Source organism: Schistocerca nitens, chromosome 8, assembly GCF_023898315.1.
Source record: "Schistocerca nitens isolate TAMUIC-IGC-003100 chromosome 8, iqSchNite1.1, whole genome shotgun sequence".
Classification (NCBI taxonomy): domain Eukaryota; kingdom Metazoa; phylum Arthropoda; class Insecta; order Orthoptera; family Acrididae; genus Schistocerca; species Schistocerca nitens.
In genome coordinates this window covers 206,090,132-206,114,178 of record NC_064621.1, presented here as the reverse complement: position 1 = coordinate 206,114,178, position 24,047 = coordinate 206,090,132, and the positions used below count along the sequence as shown (strand labels likewise).

Sequence of the window (24,047 nt, the reverse complement as noted above, 5' to 3'; positions counted from 1 at the left end):
ATCTAGCTGTGGATATCCCTCATAGGCCTATAGTGTATGAATGTAGAACACGCTTTCCTACTGAAATACTGTATCATGCAAGAGGATGATACGTTGTGTTTGTAGATTTGTATCACTATATAGTTAGATAGATTCCTACAACATATGAACTGTCAACGCCATAAAGCTCAGTTCATGGAGGAACTGGACGGCTCTCCCATACATTTATGAGACCTTAATATATTCATTAGGACAAAGGACACCTAATCCGTATTTGCAGGGAAATAAAAGCTACCGATAAATCCCAGCAAGGTCCTAACACTCGCTAAGTTACAAACATGTAGCTTTCCATTACATGGCATATTGCCTTGTAACAGTTATTCTGTTTTATCTGCCATGAAACGAATCGATTTCAGTAAAGGCTACAGCTGTGACTTGATTGATAATGTCCTACAAAAAAGTAAAATGCCTGAATGTGCAACACCTCTGCGTGATGGACAACAGGAACCAGAGTTACAAAACCTGGTGCAAAACGGTGATATATCATGCCATGGAAGCAATAAGGCCTTGGTAGGTCGCTGGAGAGAGTTGGCACGTAATTCCCAAAAAATCTGGGGAGGTGGACGATGAGCTCTGACGCCACGATCAATCACATCCCAGATGTGTTCGATCAGGCTCACCTCTGGCAAGTTGTGGGGCCAGCACATCAACTGGAACTGGCCAGTGTGTTCCTCGGACCACTCCGTCGCACTCCTGGCCTTGTGATATTGCCCATTATCTTGTGTAAAATGCCACTGCCATCAGGAAACATGACACTGCTTGGCCATCATGAGGCCTTGCACGAGCTCCACTGGATGCGTGGATACCCACGTGAATGTCCTGCAGAGCATAACGGAACCGCCGCCACCTTGTCTCCATCCCACAGAACAGAGCTCAAGGAGCCGTCCCCCTGGAAGATCAGGGATTCGCGCCCTTCTATCGGCATGATAAAAAAAGGTATCGAGATTCATCGGACCATGCGATGCAAAGCCATTGTGCCAATGTCCAGTGCCGATGGTCACATGCTCATTTCAGTTGTAATTGTCGATGTTGTGGTGTTAACACTGGCAAATGCACAGATTGTCGGCTGCAGAGGCTCATCGTTAGGAGGGTTCGGTGCACTGTATGTTCAGACACATTTGTATTCCGCCCATCATTAAATTTTGATGTTAGTTCTACCATAGTTCACCGCCTGTTCTGTTTTACCAGTATGACCAGCCTGCAACGTCCGACATCTGTAATGAGGGGTGGCCGCCCAGACCCATGCCGTCTGGATATGGTTTCTCCTTGGTTTCACCATGTGTTGAAGACACTCACCATAGCACTTCTCGAACACCTGACAAGTTGTGCAGTTTCCAAAATGGTCATGCCAATCCCCTGGGCGATCACAATCCGCCCTTGGTCAAACTCAGATAGATCACGTGCCATTCCTATTCTATACACGGACTGCAGGCTCACTGATTCCACATGCACGGTGCGCGTGTCTGAATAGCTGTCACTCCCCGCCAAATGACGCTGCCGTTGCCTGGACATGTTTATATCGATAGTAGGTCGGTGGTCACAAAGCTCTGGCTGATCAGCGTATAGGTCAGTCACTCAGGCAGAAACATGAAAAGCTAGAGATTAGGAAAGACAGATGCAACATTTGCGGAATAATCTTGTAATAACAAAACAACTGTGCGACGTAGACTATGAAATTTTACATACCATTAGAGGAAGTGGGATTACTGAAAATATTTGGAACCAATAAATGTGTGACAGAGAATGTCAGCTTACTTCCAAATAACCAGACACAATTTCCTTATCCTCTTTTAAATTAAGTTCAAATTATGAAAGTTTTAGATACCCCAAAACTTGAAACTGATTTTTCATCTCTTGTGGAATGTAACGAGTTCCAAACAACGTAAAAAGTTATACTTTTTACTTTTCGTTCAATGTTTAGGATTTCTGCTTTTGATAAAACATAAAACTATTCTTCTCAAACGTTCTGTATTTTATCATTTTTTATATCTTCTCCTGTTGTATAAGTAATATTAGTAATAACATACGTTTTATCATTAATTACAACATTCAAGTGTCACATGATGATATCTAAAAAGCCAAATCTTGGTTCATGACAGAATAAATTATATTTTGCATTTGCATGTAACCAGGCACACCTTTCCTATGATATCATATACACATATAAAAATGTAGTGTGTGTGTGTGTGTGTGTGTGTGTGTGTGTGTGTGTGTGTGTGTGTGTGTGTTTGTGTCATGTCGGCTGATTAGATTTCAATCATATCTTTTTTTTTTTTTTTTTTTGGGGTTTAAGGGCGCTCAACTACTGAGGTCATTAGCGCCCAGTCACTGTTGTGAGAGCACATGGAATCTGGTAAAACTCAAGGGGATGGGGGGACACCAGAAGGACCTGACAAATATGCAGATAAAATAAGTAAAAAGGTTAAATGTCTTTGGACAACCCAGTTAAAGTTATAAAGCGCAGAATACGAGCAGCTGCTCGAGCGTCATCAGCTAAAACATCCGGTAAAGTAGATGGCAGGGACAGGACAACACGAACTTGACTAAAACGGGGACACGACAATAAAACATGGTGCACTGTTAATGCCTGACCACAAGGGCACTGCGGGGCTGGGTCACCAGAGAGCAGGTAGCGGTGGCTAAACCGGCAATGCCCAATCCGCAACCTGGTCAGAAGGACCTCCTCGCGCCGAGATGGTCAGGAGGATGTTGTCCAAGCAGTTGGGAGCGGTTTTACTGCCCGGAGCTTGTTTCCTTGGAGGGATGACCAAGCATCCCACCACAACGACACAAGCCTCTTACATACATCCCCACGAACGTCAGATGACGGGACACAATGGGAGGCTGGCCGAGGCAGGAGGACTGCAGCCTTGGCTGCAGCATCCGCAGCCTCATTCCCAGGCACTTCTACATGTCCGGGAACCCACAGAAAGCTGACAGAACCACCATTATCAGCGAAAGAATGGAGGGACTGCTGTATCCGTTGAATCAAGGGATGGACCGGATAGGGAGCTCCAAGGCTCTGAAGAGCACTGAGTCAGAGCAGAGTACATACGATGAATGGCGGTGGCGGCGGGCATACTGAACGGCCTGATGGAGAGCAAAAAGCTCGGCCGTAAAGCTGGAACAGCGGTCGAGGAGCCGGTATTTAAAGGTGGCGGCCCCGACGACAAAGGCACAGCCGACACCATCGTCAGTTTTGGAGCCATCAGTGTAAATAAAGGTGTGACCGGCAAGTCGAGCACGAAGTTCGACAAACCGTGAGCAATACACTGCAGCCGGAGTACCACCTTCGGGAGTGAGCTGAGGTCGAGATAAATACGAACCGGAGCCTGGAGCCAAGGTGGTGTCGGGCTCTCACCCTCTCTGAAGGTGGTAGGGAGGGCAAAATCCAATTGTCGAAGCAGGCGACGGAAGCGGACTCCGGGGGGCAGCAGTGCAGACACATACAACCCGTACTGACGGTCGAGAGAATCGGCGAAGAAGGACTTGTAAGAGGGGTAGCCGGGCATAGACAACAGCCGGCAGGCATACCGACACAGCAGTACGTCGCGCCGGTAGGTCAATGGTAACTCGGCAGCTTCAGCATAAAGACTCTCGACAGGACTAGTATAGAAGGCTCCGGTCGCAAGACGTATCCCCCGATGGTGGATGGAGTTGAGCCGGCGTAAGAGGGATGGCCGAGCAGACGAGTAGACGAAGCTCCCATAATCCAGCTTCGATCGGACTATGGACCGATACAAGCGAAGCAGGACAGTGCGATCCGCTCCTTAAGATGAACCGCTAAGAACTCGGAGGACATTAAGGGAACGTGTACAACGGGCCGCCAAATAAGAGACATGTGGAGACCAACAGAGTTTCCTGTCCAACGTGAGCCCTAGAAACTTAGTTGTGTCCACGAATGGGAGAACAACGGGACCGAGATGTAAGGATGGCGGAAGGAACGCTTTATATCGCCAAAAGTTGATACAAATCGTCTTCTCTTCAGAGAACCGGAAGCCATTTGCCACGCTCCATGATTAGAGGCTGTCTAGACAACGCTGAAGGCAGCGCTCCAGGAGGCATGTTCTCTGGGCACTGCAGTAGATCGCGAAGTCATCGACAAAGAGAGAGCCTGAGACATTAGGTGGAATGCAATCCATAATTGGATTGATCGCGATGGCAAAAAGGGCTACGCTCAAGACGGAGCCCTGAGGCACTCCGTTCTCCTGGAGGAAGACGTCGGACAATACGGAACCCACACGTACCCTAAACTTTCGATCCGTTAAAAGGGAATCAATAAAAAGGGGCAGGCGACCGCGTAGGCCCCACCTGTGCATAGTGCGGAGGATACCTCCTCTCCAACAGGTATCATAAGCCTTCTCCAAGTTGAAGAACACGGCTACCGTTTGGCGCCTTCGCAAAAAGTTGTTCATGATGAATGTCGACAAGGTCACAAGGTGGTCAACAGCGGAGCGGCGGCGACGAAAGCCGCATTGGACATTAGTAAGTAGTCGTCGAGATTCAAGAATCCAGACTACCCGAGCATTAACCATGCGCTCCATCACCTTACAGACACAGCTTGTAAGAGAAATGGGGCGGTAACTAGAAGGAAGGTGTCTATCCTTCCCGGGTTTGGGTATAGGAACAACAACGGCGTCACGCCAACGCATGGAGACTTGACCTTCGGTCCAGACGCGATTGTAGGTACGAAGAAGGAAGCTTTTGCCCGCCGGAGAAAGGTGTGCCAGCATCTGAACGTGAATGGCATCTGGCCCCGGAGCAGAGGACCGGGACAGTGCAAGCGCACGTTCGAGTTCCCGCATAGTAAAGGGGGCATTATAAGTTTCCGGATTCAGCGAGTGGAAGGAAGGTCGCCGAGCCTCTTCTGCCTCTTTCCTGGGAAGGAAGGCAGGATGGTAATGGGCGGAGCTTGAAACCTCCGCGAAAAAGCGGTCAAAGGCGTTGGAGACAGCCTCAGGATCAACAAGGACCTCATTACCTGAGGTCAGGCCAGGTACCGAGGAGTGGGCCTTAATGCCCGACAGCCGGCGCAGGCTACCCCAAACGACGGAAGAGGGAGTAAAACTGTTAAAGGAGCTGGTGAAAGAGGCCCAACAAGCTTTTTTGCTGTCTTTGATGACTCTACGGCATTGCGCTCGGAGTCGTTTGTATCCAATACAATTCGCCAACGTAGGATGGCGGCGAAAGGTGCGTAAAGCACGTCGTCGAGCACGGATAGCGTCCCTACAAGCCTCGTTCCACCAGGGGACGGAAACGCGACGTGAAGAAGAAGTAGTACGAGGAATGGAACGTTCGGCAGCATTGATGATAACAGCCGTGGGGTATTCGACCTGACTGTCACAACTGGGAAAATCGTGGTCCGGAAAGGTCGCCAGGGAGGAGTAAAGTCCCCAGTCAGCTTTCAGTATGTTCCAGCTCGAAGGACGTGGGGATGGGGTGTGGTGCAGGAGACGAACGACACAGGGGAAGTGGTCGCTCGAATAGGTGTCAGAAAGGACATACCACTCGAACCGACGGGCAAGAGTGGTAGAACAGATCGAGAGGTCCAAGTGGGAGTAGGTATGAGTAGAGTCCGAGAGGAAAGTCGGGGCGCCAGTATTGAGGCAGACAAGATTGAGATGGTTGAAGACATCCGCCAAGAGTGAGCCTCTTTGACAGGATGCAGGTGAGCCCCAAAGGGGATGATGGTCATTGAAGTCGCCAAACAATAAAAACGGCGGGGGAAGCTGAACGATCAGGTGCATCATGTCAGCCCGACTAACAGCATATGACGGTGGAGTGTAGATGGTACAAACTGAAAAAGTAAAAGCAGAAAGAGTAATGCCGACAGCTATTGCTTGGAGTGGGGTGGTCAATGGGATGGGATGGTAATAGACATCGTCCCGAATGAGCAACATGACCCCACCATGAGCTGGGACACCGGCCACAGGGGTGAGGTCATACCGCTCCGCGGTATAGTGGGTGAAGGCAATACGGTCAGTCGGGCGCAACTTGGTTTCCTGGAGACCAAGGACGAGCGGACAGTGCAGGCGGAGGAGCAGTTGTAATTCCTCCTGATTAGATCGAATACCTCTTATGTTCCAATGAAACAACGCCATCGCTAGTCAAAAAGTTGGGGGAACGAGACGGGGGAGGAGCTGGTCACCTCGACGGCCGCGGAGGGCCAGGTTGCGAGGGAACAACGCTACAACCGACGGGAGGCGGATCCGGTTCCATCGACTCGTCGCCAGCTGCCGCCGCTGTCCCTGGTTGTATAGGAGGGGCAGCATCGTTTGCCGACGAAAGGCCAGCTGAGCTCCTGGCAGCAGAGCGTCCCGGCGAAACTGAGGACGGCCGGGAGCAGCGACTCACGGATGGAGCGTCAGACGAAACGCGCCGGGGTGGAGAGGGGGAGGGCTTCTTGGCGGCCTTCTTGGAAGGCCGAGGAGGCACAGGGATGGTGGGCTGAACCCGAAGAAGGTCCTCACGCGCGGGGTCCGTTTTGGAACGCTGGACCTCGGAAGCTGGGGTCCGGAACGTTTCCCCGATGGACGCCTGAGAAGAGGATCGCTTCTCAGGTGGCGTGGGGGCAGGAGGAGGAGGAAGGGTGGCCCCTGGGGCAGAGGGGGTGGGGGCCACGGGGGAGGAGGATTTGGAAGAGAGGGATTTGGGAGGTGGAGGCAGAGCCCCCTGATGGGCGGAGGAGGTGGAGGGGGGACAGGATAGGGGTGAGGATACCGCGGAAGGAGTGGACACAACTGAGGCAAACGAAGTGGTCAATGGCACGGGATGGAGGCGGTCATACTTCCTCCTGGCCTCAGAATAAGAGAGCCGATCCAAAGTTTTGATTTCTTGTATCTTCTTCTCATTCTGATATGCGGGGCAGTCTGAGGATCTAGGCGAGTGGACGCCAGGACAATTAATGCACCGAGGTGGTGGGGTGCATGTATGTTCCTCACGAAGAGGACATCCACAATCGCCACAAAGGGGCTCAGCCTCACACCGTGACGACATGTGCCCAAAGCGCAAACACCTAAAACAGCGCATAGGAGGCGGGACGTAAGGTCGCACGTCACACCGGTAGCACATCACCTTTACCTTCTCTGGGAGAACGTCCCCCTCGAAGGCGAGGATAAAGGCCCCGGTGTCGATGCGACGGTCTTTGGGGCCGCGCTGGACTCGCCGGACGAAATGCACGCCTCGGCGCTCCAGGTTGGCCCTGAGCTCCTCATCAGATTGTAGCAGGAGGTCACGATGAAAAATAACCCCCTGCGTTCTATTTAGTGCCAGATGTGGGACAATGGATACTGGGATGTCCCCTAGGCGGTCGCACGCCTGGAGCGCCGCCGACTGTGTGGCGGAGGTGGTCTTGATAAGAACGGACCCTGAACGCATCTTGCTGAGAGCCTCGATTTCCCCGAAGATGTCCTCAATGTGCTGAACAATGAACATGGGCTTGGAGGTGGCAAATGTCCCCCCATCGGTTCGAGAACAGACCAAATAGCGGGGGAAGTACTTCGCCCCAAGCCGGCGGGCCTGTCCCGCCTCCCATGGAGTGGCCAAGGGGGAAAGGGCAGGAGAACCAGACCTAGAAACGGTACCTCTTCTTTTGAAAGACTCGGCTGCAGAGCGACCCGATACGTGTTGACGTTTCATCTGCAAAACGTCCGCCCCGATACCACCCACTCCGACCAGGGGCTCTCCCCACGGGCGCCACCCAGCCACAGCAAGGACCACCTGGCAGGATGACCATTGCCGGGAGTCCTGATGCCCCAAGGAGACGGGCATCTACTCCTTGGCCGACGTGGGGAGGGTGCAGCTCAGGTATCGGCAGTACGATCCCTGTGTTGTCAGGGGGCTAAAACCTAGAGGGTACATGACGACCCCACCACAACGGGCTGGCTACCGTGCTGGATTTCTGGTGCCATGGAAAGTCCATCATGATCGCTGGTGCAGATGGAGATGCACTATGGGCGTAACTTGGACAACCCATCAGGCGTTTAGGCCCAATTTGAGGAATAGTGGGTATGGTTACAACGCCGGTGCAACGCTGAGTGCCAAGGTCTTAGTGCACTTAGGACCAGTGGTACACCACGTAAGGTGTCCTTCCCCAAAAGGCTCGTACTTCTGTAGAATTTTGAAAAATGGAGGTCAAACCCCAAGGGGGACCATCACATGGAAGGCCGAAATGGTTGAAACTCCTTTTAGTCGCCTCTTACGACAGGCAGGAATACCTCGGGCCTATTCTTACCCCGGACCTGCAGGGGGGTCAATCAATCATATCTGATACACATATTACATATTGTCTAGGAAGAAGTAATTTGAGGGTCGGGGGTAGGGGGGAAGGTGAGAACCACCTAGTTCTCATAGGAGTGAGAGTGGGAGACAGTTGGTAGCCCCTGATACCTAGGAAACGCTGCACAACAGATATGTTGTGCAGATAGTATTGGAAGGCAGTTCTGGGGCTATATATGTGGATGGGCATAACAGAGAGGATAGTGATGGATAGTGAGAAAGGAGAGGATAAGATGGGCAGAGGAAGAGAGGAGGTGATGAAATAATCGAGGGGAGTGGGGGAGAGGAGGACAGATATGGGAGGATAAGATGAACAGAGAGAGGTGGAGGAGAAGATGGATGAAGGGGATGGATAAAGAGAGGGGAGGAGGAGATGGTGAGATAGAGGGGGAAGAGGAGGTGGGCAGGGATAGGAGGGAGGGGGAGGAGCTAGGGGGAGGAGAGAGATGGAGACAGAGATATGAGCGAGAAGGAGATGAACAGGGTGAAGGGAAGGAGGAGGTGGATAGAGAGAGGGGAAGGAGGAGATGTAAGCAAGATATGTGCTGTAAATGTACGCAGGCGAGGCTGTGAGTGAAACGCTAGTTTAAGAGCACACTGATGGGAGAAAAATCGCAACACCAAGAAGTAATAGTGCGACATAAACAAAAGTTCGTAGGCGTGTTTCTGTAAGGTCATGTCTATTCACATTTCGCGACGGCACAGAATTACTTGTTTATTCTTTTAAAATCAGATCTTTAGATGGAAGAGTCTTTCTGAGAGTTTCTTTCCTAGCCTGGGTTTGCAGTACTGTGCAACAAGGCCCGCCCGGTTAGTCGTGCGGTCTAACGCACGGCTTTCCGGGCGGGAAGGAGCACCTGGTCACTAGCACGAATCCGCCCGGAGGATTTGTGTCGAGGTCCGGTGAACCGGCCAGTCTGTGGATGATTTTTAAGCGGTTTTCCATCTGCCTCGGCGAATGCGGGCTGGTTCCCCTTATTCCGCCTCAGTTACACTATGTCGACGATTGCTGAGCAGACAAGTTCTCCACGTACGCGTTCACCACCATTACTCTACCACGCAAACATAGGAGTTACACTCGTCTGGTGTGAGAAGTTCCCTGGGGGGTCCACCGGGGGCCGAACTGCACAATAACTCTGGGTTCGGTGTGGGGCGGCGGAGAGGTGGACTGCGGTAGTCTTCGTGGGGTTGTGGACCACTGCGGCTGCGGCGGGGACGGAGCCTCTCCATCGTTTCTAGGTCCCCAGTTAACATACAATACAATACTGTACAATAAACGCTGCGAAGTTTTTGAAAAGATGGTATTTCCCCGAATTGTTCATAATACCCCGGAAATTCCAATTTAATAACACATTTACCTACATAGTCAATGAACTATTCCGTGATCTTACTTATTCTGATATGGGGCAAATACTTCAGTCCTACTAGGCAACGCGTCCTTTCTTCTGTAATTTGCACACCACTGACGTCGTGGGTTCCAGTGAAGGTGTTTTCCACGATCACTTTTTATGATGATTTTTCGCAATAACACTGCAAGGTAACAGCGCATGCTACTTTGAATTGGAAGTTGACTATACCTAGTCGCTCGATAAAGCTAGTTCCCACTACAGCTGGGTAACCAGTTCATCTTACCAAGAAAAAGTAAGGCCTCTGCGCAAAACAACAACAACACCAACAACAACACCAACAACAAAAAAGACTATTGGACGCCTATCTTTGGCTTTTCCCACATTCCACTCCACTTTCCACTTTCTCCTACAAGCAGCGTCTGCAAAACAATAATTTGGATCTAGTTTATAGATTATCACTTAGTTTTAGATCAATGTGATAATTTAGGATGTCACATTTACGTGAAGAAGCGACTCATGATGAGCAAAATATACGCAAAGGGCATCGCAATGGGTTAAATCAAAACATAATACGTGATATTGCTGGTAAGAGAGTTAAACAGTTTATTCGCAACAGTCACGGTACATACAGTTAGCGATTGAGAGAATAGTTAACTGCAGAATTTCAGTGTCTCACGTTGACACTTAAATAAACGTTGAACTAGCCACAATTTTTAAGAGATTTCTTACTTGCATAAATAATAGTAGCTGATTCCACAAAACAAACCGACAAGCAACACACTATGGCAATGAATTAAATTGTCCTACAAGCAGTTTAGTATGTTGTTCAACGTAACGAGCATAAAATTATCAAATATAAATCATATACAATTAATCCTTAAATCTGTGATCATATCATCAGACAAACCAACGGATGCGTCCCTTAAAGGAAAACAAAATAACAAGCGACGCATACCGGTTCGCTACGAACATCGCAGAGCTTACTGGTCTCTCGCTATGGGCTATCATTTAACGGGATCTGACGCACACGGAGTGGGCTGCAGAATCCAGGCATGACACTGCTTATTCGCGTAGGCGACCTATCATTTGCTTACGAGCAGCACACCGGCAAATCAAAAGAGAGAATGAAGATGACGGTGTAGTGCTGTTATTTGGACGGTCCGCCGCTATATAAATGGAAATACGCCATAGATCACTGTCAGACGTCCCGATTATCTGCAACGTCGTGTAACGCCTCCCATTGTCATTCCCAAAACATAAGTTTGGATGCAATCACGTACTTATAAATTGCCTGCCGTACATAAATCACGACGCGTACGTTATTAACGTCAGTTTTGGTGTAGGAGGGAGGGAGGGGACTTTATCCAGATGCCGCCTGTTCCCACTTTGATATCACAGCAGTTCAGACCTCTCTCAGAGCACGTGGCCCCATAATGTGACGGTGCAGGAGGCGAAAATATTGAGCGCTGCAGCTGAGTCAGTGAAATTTGCAACAATATAAACGACACTAAGGCACTTTCATAGTATTAGCAGCTGCAGCTAGTCCAATTCGTACGGTCGGCTTTTTTTAGGGTTTCGTACCTTACTCGGTAAAAAGGCGACCCTTCTAGGATCACTTTCAGTCTGCCGCCTGCCCGTCTGTTAAGACTCCTGTTTCTCAGGAACGAGGACAGGTACGAAGTTGAAACTTATGTCAAGGAGTACGGTCCCTTGGCGGTGGAAAAAATTTAACCTTCTAAATCAGCACAATCGAAAGATACGGCGATATATATCAAATATTTTGATATTTGCAAACTGAATCAGAACCTAGAGGGTACTTCCCATTGAGCTATAATCATTTTGCAAGAATCAGAGTTTCACAATACAAATAAAAATATCCGAAATTGTTAAATTGTAAATATATCACAAAAAATACATTTTTGCCATTTGTTATACATCTACCTATTCGTCTGTTGAGACCCTTTTTCTGAGGTAAGGGTAGATGTATCAAGTTGAAATTCACATCAAATACGAAGGTCTATGCTCCCTTGGCAGGGTAAATATAAGTTACGTCAATGCAATCGAAAGACACGAGCATTTAAGTTACATATTTTGATACTCGCAAACCTACCTATGGACCAACTCTCTATACAGAGTGTGACTAAATCCACTTTGCAAACTTTGAGGACATGTTCCTTACACAAAAATAAGAAAAAGAAGTCTAGTAAGCATGGTCTCTAAACTGCATGCCTTAAGAGCTATGAGTACGAGTTCGTTTTCGATACAGTAAAACACTTCTCTACTATTGCAAGTTCTTTGCTTTCCATATTTTTGCATCAGGTAGTATTGACCAAAACAAGAAAAAAATGTTCAGTAAACACGGGCTGTCAAATGCATGCCTTAAGGCATAACCAGATTATTTTAATATGTCCTGTATCGATTTATTTATAATCTTTATTTCCTGCACGCAGCGGACAGGGCTGTTTGCGTAACTTATCGGTCCATTGTAGACCTCTGGCTATTTCAGCCATGTCCCAGAGGAAAGGATTGAGCTAGGGTGTTTTCAAATGGCGGTATTTGGAAGATGGATTCCAGTTGTGTGATTCCCCTTACAACCAAGTAAAACGACCTAAAAAGGGGGATCGAAGCTATTCGTCATATGTTTGAAATGCAAAGTACTTGAACGCCTAGTGAGTGTGGGGGTGGGGGGTGGGGGCAGGGGAGGGGGATTTTTTACCGTGTGTAACAGAAAGAAGTCGATGAATCTTTCAACGTGTGTGGATACTATCTCTGGAGTTGTCCAACCGGCTGTGTATCGAAGACTGTTCTTACCTATTACATCACTACTTCCCATTCACGAAAGTACCCACAACGTCCAGATCCACTCTAACTAATCTTCCTTGCACACAATGAAAGATTCAGGAAATTGGCACACACAGTGCGTGGTAGTCTAGGTAAATCACTGCATCGGGATGTAACTGCTTTTATATATGTTCGGTCATAACAGCTCGTCATTGTGCCTTGAGCAGTCGGCAGCACATTTCACTTCCGTACTTTTATTACTACTGAAATAATCACTGTACGCTTAGTCGGTAGAAGCACCAAATACAAATCGATGTGAACATGAACTGCTCAAAAACGAGGTGTTAATTGTTGAAACTACTGTATTGTATTGTATTGTAACCGGAGGCCTAGAAACGATGGAGAGGCTCCGTCCCCGCCGCAGCGGCATTGGTCCACAACCCCACGAAGACTACCGCAGTCCACTTCACCCCTCCGCCGCGCCACACCGAACCACTCTTTCAGGGTTATTGTGTAGTTCAGCTTCCAGTGGAACGCCCCAGGGAACGTCTCACACCAGACGAGTTTAACCCCTATGTTTGCGTGGTAGAGTAATGGTGGTGTACGCGTACGTGGAGAACTTGTTTGCGCACAATCGCCGACATAGTGTATCTGAGGCAGAATAAGGGGAACCAGCCCGCATTCGCCGAGGCAGATGGAGCACCGCCTAAAAACCATCCACAGACTGACCGGCTCACCGGACCTCGACACAAGTCCGCCGGGCGGATTCGCGCCGGGGACCAGGCGCTCCTTCCCAATCCGGAAAGCAGTGCGTTAGACCGCACGACTAACCGGGCCAGCTAAAGTACTGTCTTACTTCGACCTAACAACCAGAACACTCAGTCACTTACAATGGGATGTGCCGTTCGACGTGGAGTCCAAAATGTGAACCAACACCGGCCCTAAGTAAATTTGCTATGGAGGAACTACTTAGGCTCTAAATTCCAAATATCTCTGCTGTGTTACGGAATACGAACATGGCTCAATGTCCATAGAGATTCATTAGAAAGTTTACGGCGAATGTCTTGCATAAGCGTTTGCAGCGCTTGGAAAGCGTTTTTATCTAACGCCCTCATCTCCACAAATTCTAGCAGTGGGCCACACACATTGATGACGAGACAATTCCATCAACAATCTGAAGACAGGGCAGGTAACAGTGAGGTTGATTCTAAATTACAGTTTCGTGCGTATGCCATCGCAAAACAGTCACTGAAATGTTATACACAACATAAGTCTCCATTATTAGTTGAACTACCTTTAGTACTTTACCGCTGACCTAAGTCAAAACTAATAGTAGTGTGCACTGAATTGTAATCTTCCCTTACGTATGTTTGTCGTATTACCATTAATGTTGAGTCCAACTTTCAAATTCTATATATCTTCCGCCATTCGTTGTTGGAGTTGATTTGCAATAAACAGAAACTGTATGATGTCATAGGCAAAAGGAGTAGAATTAAGATGTGTTCCGCTAAGGCGTATTCTTTCCTCATTTTCCAGTTTTTCAACTGAAAATATTCTCTAACACCGCTGGCAGTGGTGGTGTGGGTGGAATTGCTCTGCTCGAACCCTCTTACAATCCTAAATTTGTTACTCTTACGATGTCTCATGTAATTTGTAACAACTGTTACATCACAGGTGGCATATGGGTATATTTAGTGAAGAACAATTGGGATCTCTCAGAGCAAGATCGACATCTGTGAAGCAACAAGTTGAAAAATATTCAGAATTCAATGGAAATACTCATTTGTTTATTTGAAGTAAGCCTTCGAAAAAGTACACAGAGAAAACCGCGGAGTAATGAAGAGAAGTCTGTACCCGTTAAATTTAATAAACACCTTAAGAAGACTGCGCAAAATACGACAATCATGTTATACTGAAATTAGAAATGTAAGCACCTATCACCACTACCAGGAAGCTCAAAGAAGGATGCACCATTTTGACCATACTTTTTAAGACACATGGCGATTTACAGAGTAAATAGAAACCATTTTCATACAGGTATTAGAACAGAGAAAGAGATCGCTCCTAATTGTGCTTAATTTGCGGATGGTCTCTCAATTTTAGCAGATAAAGATACTGACATACAAAAAGGCATTTACCTTCTAAGAAAAATAGCCGAAGACTATTGTGGGAAGAGATCCCGTTAAAAAAAAGCAGTTGTCAACAGTACAGTATCGGAACAGGTCAGCCGTTTTGATTGCCTGTGATTTGAATCACATACGAGTATCACAAAGATATAGAAGAATGAGCCATATATATATATATATATATATATATATATATATATATATATATATATATATATATATATATATATATGTGGAAAATGCACAGGCGCTTCAGAAACAAGACTCAAAAAATAACACGAATGAATTTTTATATTCAATTCTACAGCGGAAGTGAGTTGTGTGTCACTTAAAGTCGACAAGAAAGTGAGATTCAGGCATACGAAATCAGATTCCTTAAGATACCAGACGAAATGGTTCATAAACAGCGATATTAGGATGTAATTTAACATATTTGAAGTGAGAAACGAATATGGAGATTACAGAAGAAAATGGAGTTGACATCTCGACAGAATGAACTGCTCCAGAATACCCTAAAAAACCAGAAGTGATCCAGTAGGCCGAAGAATTCTGGAAAGACCAAGAAGAAAAAAGCACCGCAACAGGCAGACTCCAAATGCTGTAAGTCCAGAAGAAGAGAGTAATCTGAATAAACTGAGTCAATCAATGCTATATTTATTAAGGGCTTGTTTCTTTTTGTGTTCTACAACGTATTTTCTACAAACGTCTATTTATCTCGTGAACCGGTTTTTGATCTAAGTAACCATCTCCAGATACCAGCTAGTCATTATTATTTAATTTCCCCAGAAATTATAAAAAAAATAAACAATGAAAGCCTGTTGCAATACTTTAGCTAAAGATGTGAACAGCTCTTTGCAGTCATAAGACAACCGGATTACCAATAAAACCACCGTCTGACAATTTCACCAACTGTGTAAAGAAAGAGTATACATAAACCCCGAATCGTTTGACTGTCCAATCTGATCACGGAGCGCAGGTGCCTCAGGAATTCGTAAGCTGCACATGGGAATTCTTTGTGATCTTTAGAGCGACTGTCAGAACCAGGAGGGAGTGAGACAGTGAGCCACAACGCTCCCCCATACCCCTCCCCCAGTAAAAAGAGAAGCTACAACACGCCCGTCCGATACTCTCGTACTGACGTCGTTGAGAAATCACAATGTGACGTTTCAGTAAACTGACAAACTCCATACTCTCCAGATCTCAAATGTATTGACCAAGTTGTGGGCTGTCGGAAACGAACATATGATGAATCAGTACAACGCACGATCTTATTCAGATTTAAGACTTTGATGTTTGCCATGTTGAACGCCATACCAGATAACTACCTCTTGCATCTCGCTACACACCTAATAATACTTCAGGATGATTTGTAACAGATTTTCCTGTTCACAAGCAACTATTTCTTGCAACTCGCTACACAATAATACATAAGGGTCAAATGATTTATTATAACATATCTCCCTGTTCTATAGACGAATTTTTACATGCAAAGTATTAACACATGTGGTCCTAAATGTCGGCACGTTCATAACTGATGGTGCGTCTATTGTTGAATATTAGTCATCAGGTGAACGCATGTGCTTCTAACAGGTTTGATAACTTGATCGCCGGCCGGTGTGGCCGAGCGGTTCTAGGCGCTTCAGTCTGGAACCGCGTGACCGCTACGGTCGCAGGTTCGAATCCTGCCTCGAGCATCAATGTGTGTGATGTCCTTAGCTTAGTTAGGTTTATGTAGTTCCAAGTTCTAGGGGACTAATGACCTCAGACGTTAAGTTTCATAGTGCTCAGAGCCATTTGAACCATGACTTGATCATTTTGAGTGATAAATGAATAAATATACGTTTTAAAAATCCAAACTCCTTCTTGCTGCAATATAATATTTATTTATGCTGCAATGCGTTTCACCTTTCGTAGTGAAGTATCTTCAATGTGCTTCTTTCTGAAATAACATGGTTTTGTTTGTCACATGTGACAATACAGATTTAGGGTGCGAGAACGTTTATGATGTAAACAACAGATTATTCACGTTAATAGAGAAAACAGAAACACAACATTCCACCAGATGATCATCAGAATATTGGTACAAAATCCCTCACACCCCTCCCCCACTCTTCCCTAACTAAATCCAAATCCTCGCATCCTTTACTCACTCCATGACAATTATTACATATGTATTCAATATTCTGCAACTTCCTTCCCCAATACCCAAAATCTCACTCTCACATTGCCCACATTAAAAACAGTTACACGCATCAGCATGCATATATGCTGGTCTTCAACTTTCTGCCGGCCGCGGTGGTCTCGTGGTTCTAGGCGCGCAGTCCGGAACCGTGCGACTGCTACGGTCGCAGGTTCGAATCCTGCCTCGGGCATGGATGTGTGTGATGTCCTTAGGTTAGTTAGGTTTAAGTAGTTCTAAGTTCTAGGGGACTGATGACCACAGCAGTTGAGTCCCATAGTGCTCAGAGCCATTTTTTTCAACTTTCTCGTGTGTGGCGGAGGTGGGAAATTTTTTGGAAATTTGTGGTAAGTTCCTATGGGACCAAATTACTGACGTCATCGGTCCCTAGGCTTACACACTACTTAATCCAACTGAAACTAGCTTACGCTAAGGACAACACATACACAGCCATGCCCGAGGGAGGACTCGAACCTCCAACGGGGGAAGCCGCGCGAACCGTGACAAGACGCCCGAGACCACGCGGCGGAGAGGTGGGTTATGACTTATATGTATAAAAAAGACAATAGATACTAAAGTATTACGACACATATCGTCACAGTTCTCGTATTACAATTCTGAATTTCTTTCCATATCAGTAGTGAAAACCGAGTGTTTCACATTGTGGAAACAGGAAAACCATAAATTATCGATGCGAACATTTGCCGAATTTTCGTAAGTGAAATGGAACTTCAGTTTTCAACTAATGATCAAATGAGAGAAAATGCTGATTTTGGTAGGACAGGCCAGTGACTGCAAGAAGTATTTTATTGATGTAAAAATTACATTGTGAACTGTTTTGGGATTTGTAACAATCAAATATAAAAGGTATTATTTCATAGATAAAGCCACTGGAGATGCCTTTAAAATAATAAGGAAGAGCGTATGTGGAATGTAAATAAGTATTATACTTCAGATGGATACGACGTTTACATTTATGATACTAACATATTTCTCTATCCTTTATAAAGTGAATTGTGTCTCTTATGTACGGGAATGTATCACAAGTGCAACCTATGGAACAGGAAACTTATTAACAGCATCAAAGTCGCCCATGTCGACAGGATTAAAGTGAATAAAATACTTACAGCTCCTCTAGGTGTGGCAGCTGCGACAAGAACTGCCGGCTTAGCCTCGTGAGGTTGTTGCCCGCCAGATCCCTGAAAGGAGGAAACGTAAAAAATTAAACTCTGTGTAGAAGCGCGTCAGTAGCACGGGACACTGTCGACAATGTAAAAGTTTAAAACAGTCCAACCAAAACAGTGCAGCAACAAAAAGAGGTATCTCCTTGTTGTGCTTTCTGTGTCTCACGCCTGTTGGCTCTGTAAAAGCATTAACGTACAAAAACATCCGCGCGAAAAGCTCTTGATAATTCATAAATTGTTCTTTTTCGCTTTCTTTTTCAGAAAATAACACAAAATTTAAAGGAAAACGTATGCATGTGAAGTCTGCTGAAAGCCGTGTTTGTTCCAGAGTCGCACCCACCATCCGGTTGAGATTGTTGGAGGCTACTGCGGTTCATGGAATGAACAAGAAACAGCGTGTGCCTTTATCTCCTGGTATTGCAATTAAGTTTTGTGTGATAAAGACAGAATGACGGCTCCGATGCTCCAGTGTTATTGAGGTCTTTGTTCATTCATATATAATATTTTCTAAACACAATATAAATTTAATACAAAAAATGAACCGTGTATGGTATGTGCGTGATCTGCAACATCCAACAAAATTCTTGGGTATTTATAAGTCATAATTTTATAAAGTTTATTTATATATAAATCAAAAATAACTATCGTGTGTCTAATATCCTTTCCAGTTTGAATACATGTACATCCATGTGATTACCACTATTCCCAATTAAGTGCCTGGCAGAGGGTTCAATGAACCACCTTCAAGATGTCTCTCCACCGTTCCACTCTCGAACGGCGCGCGGGAAAGCGAGAACTTAAATTTTTCTGTGCGAGCCCCGATTTCTCTTATTTTATCGTGATGATCATTTCTCCCTATGTATGTTGGTGCCAACAGAATGTTTTCGCAATCGGAGGAGAAAACTGGTGATTGAAATTTCATGAGAAGATCCCGTCGCAACAAAAAACGCCTTTGTTTTAATGATTGCCACTCCAGTTCACGTATCATGTCTGTGGCACTATCTCCCCTACTTCTCGATGATACAAAACCAGCCACCCTTCTTTGTACTTTTTCGATGTCATCCGTCAGTCCCACCTGATACGGATTCCTCACCGCACAGTAGGGCGGACAAGTGTAGTGTAAGCAGTCACTTCAGCAGATCTGTTGCACATTCTGCCAACGAATCGCAGTCTTTGGTTTGCTCTACCCACAACATTATCTATGTGATCGTTCCAATTTAAGATATTTGTAATTGTAATCCCTAAGTATTTAGTTGGATTTGCATCCTTCAGATTTGTGTAACTTATCGCTTAATCGAAATTTAGCGGATTTCTTTTAGTACTCATGTGAATAACTTCACACTATTCTTTATTCAGGGTCAATTGCCACTTTTCGCTCCACACAGATATCTTATCTAAATCATTTTTCCAATTAGTTTTGGTCATCTGATGACTTTACAAGACAGTAAATGAGAGCATCATCTTCAAATAATCTAAGAGGGCTACTCAGATTGTCTCCTATGTCGTTAATATGTATCAGGAACAATAGAGAGCCTATAACACTTCCTTGAGGAACGCCTGATATTACTTCAGTTTTACTCTATGACTTTCCGTCTATAACTTCGAACTGTGATCTTTCCGGCAGGGAATCACGAATCCAGTCGCACAACTGAGGCGATATTCCATAGGTACACAGTTTGTTAGAAGACGCTTGTGAGGAACGGAGTCGAAAGCCTTCTGAAAATCTAAAACTAGGGAGTCAATTTGACATCCCCTGTCGATAGCATTACTTCATGAGTATAAAGAGCTAGTTGTGTTATGCAAGAAAGATATTTTCTGAATCTGTGCCGACTATGTGTCAGTAAATCGTGTTCTTCGAGGTACTTCATAATGTTCGAATAAAATATATGTTCCAAAACCTTACTGCAAATCGACGTTAGTGATGTGGGCCTGTAATTCAGAGGATTACGCCTATTTCCCTTTTTGGGTATTGGTGTGACTTGAGCAACTTTCCAGTCTTTGGGCACGGAACTTTCTGTGAGCGTGCGGTTGTATATAATTGCTAAATATGGAGATATTGCATCTGCATACTCTGAAAGGAACCTGACTGGTATACCATCTGGACTGGAAGCCTTGACTTAATTAAGTGATTTAAGCTGCTTTACTACACCGAGGATATCTACTATGTTTCTCATCTTCTTATTTGTTCTTGATTGGAATTCGACAATTACTTGGTTGGAATTACGTGAAAAAATATGAGTAGTACAAGTGTCGAATACGATATTGCCGCCTCGTGATTCAGGTACTGCGCTATAACCTAAGGGTTGAAATAATATCAGGTGAAAGTTAGACGAACCAATTTGTCTTATTGAAACCGTTTTTCCTTTCAGACTCCGTTATTATCACATAAATGTTTTCCATTACCAGTTTAGGTAAGTCATTTTCATCAGGAGATGTGACATGACTATTGACAAAATATTTTGTCTAAAATTTTGTCGTGAATTTTCATGCCACCTATGTAGTTTGGATGACTTGCCGAAACCAGTAATATGAATACTTTTACATTAATTAGCGATCCTGAAAAAATAAAAATCTGAACGGACTACAGCCTACGTTACCCAACTACGCGAATATACGGAGATGTTCATCGTTGATCATAATTTTACGAAATTTGTTGCAACAGTTATAATAAGATCTTCATTGTCTCACAGCACTGTTGATTTTGTGACTGGATCAATGGTAGGAAGGCTACAGCATGCCTAGTTGGCACCCGAGATATAATTCCCAACAGTACTCTCTCGCCCTGTCAAGTACCCATACTGGTATCTTCAGTTCCTTTTATTATACCATTTTTCAGATGTTCCAGTGACTAAAGATCACGCGCCACTACAACATAGAACACAAAATTATGAGCAGTGCAAGGCCCAGTAACCAGAGACCGCCAGCAGTGCTCCTAGTGGCCTGGCAGTGAACTTCGAATACAGAAAACTTAGCGCGAAAATCCGTCTCCTTTCTTTGCGAAATACCCCTATTAGATGATATTTCTCATTTATACTTTATGGGTGGGGCTGGTAGTCTGGCGGTAAAGTGTGTATCTGGAAACGAATATACGAGAAAATACGAGAAAATACGAAAATGGATATGAACAACGTAAAGTAGGGTACAAGGAATATACCAAGAATGCATTTAAATCGAGCAGTCCACACACGAATTCGTAAGTAGTAACAAATGTACATAAGTCCACAGAACAACATCCAATGAAACCACTTTCTGTTTTCTATGAAACAGAAGCAAATACAGCATCTTTTGCTCTGCCCATTATTACAGGTGCGAGCAGAATACGAGCTATGCATTTACAGTGCAATTCAAACAGTGAAAGACACACGAGAAACTAATCAGAAACACAGTGTGATGGAACTAGCTTATATTTTGAACGAAAGCAAAATAAATATCTTAAATCACCCAATAAGAAATCGAGATGGTGGACTCGTAAACTTGCAGCGCTGCAAGTGGCCTGGCAGGGAATCAAGATCCTGGTACAGGAAATACCTATATGAGTTTCACACCCTTGCAGCCACATTACATACTGTGGGCTGTATGTACTCCACTATTGTAGCTGAATTTAATATATTGGTTTCTGGCATGATGCTGGTTAATAATTATGATTGGCCATGCACCTGATTAATGATGACACACACTGAGTAAACATTAGGTAAAAATTATGATAAGTATTTTATCATTGCTTTTATAATCATGCATAGAAATTATGTTTTGTCTTTTTTGTTGTATGTAGATATTTGATCATTGTCCGTTTCTGACCAAAACGTGGTGTTTAATAAAGTGATGATACAGCCGTTTGCAAATTATGATTTCCCAAAGGTACTACTACAGTTTTAATCGGTTATAATGCTTCTCAAAGACAATAACATCGTCAGTAAACAGTAGTTAGCAAGTTGGTTAGTTGTATGTTGAGTAAATCATTTGAATGATTCCTTGTTTCGAAATGGTGTAACACAATTTAGTTCATAGGATATGTATACATGATTAATTTCAGTGGATGGCTACATACTAGCTACTTATGAGTTCCTGAATGGCACAATGGCCTCCGTTTAATATTAAGGAACATATTATCACGCATTCCTACTCCTCTACCTACACTTCAAACCGTGTCTTCATACAGGCTACCAGTTTTATATAGAAAATCGCATATGGAACAAATGGAGTTGTCCAGAAGAAATGAATTTAGCGAAGCTTTAAAACTTGCTTACCCCCATCAGAAATTGTATGTTGTTGGATAAATGATTAAAATTTTTGTTGGTGTATATTGAACTCCTTCCTGCGCCATTGACAGCGTTAATAATGAGTAACAAAGATAAGTTTTCTTATAATGTTGTAGGTATGGACATCTCCATTCTTCTCAGATTATGCTGGATTATTTATGATTATTTTAACTGGAATATATACTATATATGTTGTGAAGGTGCAGCTAAAATACCTAACTCCTTCTTGTGCAATCAATAATTCCTTTCTAAGTGATGAGTTACGCAAGAAAATTGTTTCATAAGACATTACAGAATAGGAATAAATGAAACATGTTTTGAAGTTCATTCGTTCATTTCTAAAACTACTAATTATATGAAGAGCAAAAGAAATGAATTGTTAAATCACCTAAGTAATACATTTCCTCCCATTAAAAGTTTCAACATTGTGTACACACAAAAATTTTTAACTTTCACTCTGTTTACAAACTTCTGCTTACCTACCGGTACTACATCAGTTGTTCGTATGACTACTTGTTGTTTAAAACTGAACATAGTATGTTTTCCCAAATTCACTATTCCTTATAGTGAATTTTCTGAGAGTCATTAATTCTTTCTATCAAATGGGATATACTCTACAACCAACTACAAGGTGTACTAATTCTGCTTCATGAATAATAAATGGAAAGATTAAACTAATACTGCCTACCTAGTATGTCTGCAAGCGACTCTCCATCCACGACAATGTGCTGCATCTGTCTTGTCAGGAAATTTATGGTCAAGCGTAAACCTAGTCTGATGTCCCAAAGGAGTATATTTTTTGTATATTTTGCTCTTTCCATGACGCTGAGGGTACTGTGTGGTAAGTGTGCAGCATTTATAGAACATGTGACTGTCACATGTCTCATTCCGTGTATAATTCATGTTCCTTTCTTATAGATGTAAGTCGCTTGTGCTAATTTCCAGTCCCAAGACACATATCTCTCCTCAAAGCATTTGCGGTAAAAGTATGGCCAAGAGTGGAGAAGTAGTGTGGGGCCTATCGAACAAGGCAGAAGACTGACGGAGTTGCTTGAGGGTATTTTTTTCCTCCTCGTTCTCCTTTCACTCCTTTTTATTTTCGTACGACCAATACTAAGAAGTAAGAATTTGGGACACTTTTTTCAACAGGCTGTAAATGATACACAAGAATTCGAAAGCAGATCAGCGGACTGCGCCTTCTACACTGATAAATAAGTTCACAACAGTACTGAAAGACTCATGAACTTAACGTTGTCGACACCAGCTCTTGTACTCCAAATACGTTGCACAGCTTTTCCCGTTGTCAATGGTGCACAACTGGCATTTCGGAATGACGTTTGATACCGTTTCAATTTGACTGTGAGCAACTCCAGACTGTCATAATTGACGCTCCTCGAGAATTTTTCAAGTCGACGTTGAATTGTTATGTTAGTTCCTCTTTGTGCTCTGTGCCTATTCGGAACGGTAGTTTTTCTCTTATGTCACACTTTACCGCCGAAGCAGACGAATGTGCTCACTATGACTAAATTCTTGGGTCATTCCTTCCCAGTTCACTTCGCTGATTTTGCTAAGAAGATCCTTGATCTAAAAATTGGCACTCAATTTCTACAAATGAAGAACTTTGCCACTGTTATTGTCAATGCAACAGTGTTGCAGTCTTACCAGCTCTAATATCGTTTACACAGAAGCAGCAGCATACGGAATATTTCGACTAAAACTTCCAATAAAATAATATGTTTAATTTTCAGCTGGCAACATCACACGTCTATATGGAGTTGGCAACCGCAGGTGAATAATTTCGTCCATTCTTACTTTTTACTCTCAACTAACTACACTATTTTAGCTCGTAATGT

At 44.5% G+C, this 24,047-nt stretch overlaps 1 protein-coding gene across 1 annotated transcript in view; it reads right to left on the bottom strand.

The window, feature by feature from the left end:
- LOC126199488 (lutropin-choriogonadotropic hormone receptor-like) overlaps positions 1-24,047 on the bottom strand; it is a 648,355-nt gene that overhangs the window by 329,361 nt on the left and 294,947 nt on the right. The window contains exon 2 of the mRNA XM_049936410.1: positions 17,879-17,950. Within this exon, the coding sequence (XP_049792367.1) occupies positions 17,879-17,950 (72 nt within the window). The remainder of the gene's footprint in view (positions 1-17,878; positions 17,951-24,047) is intronic.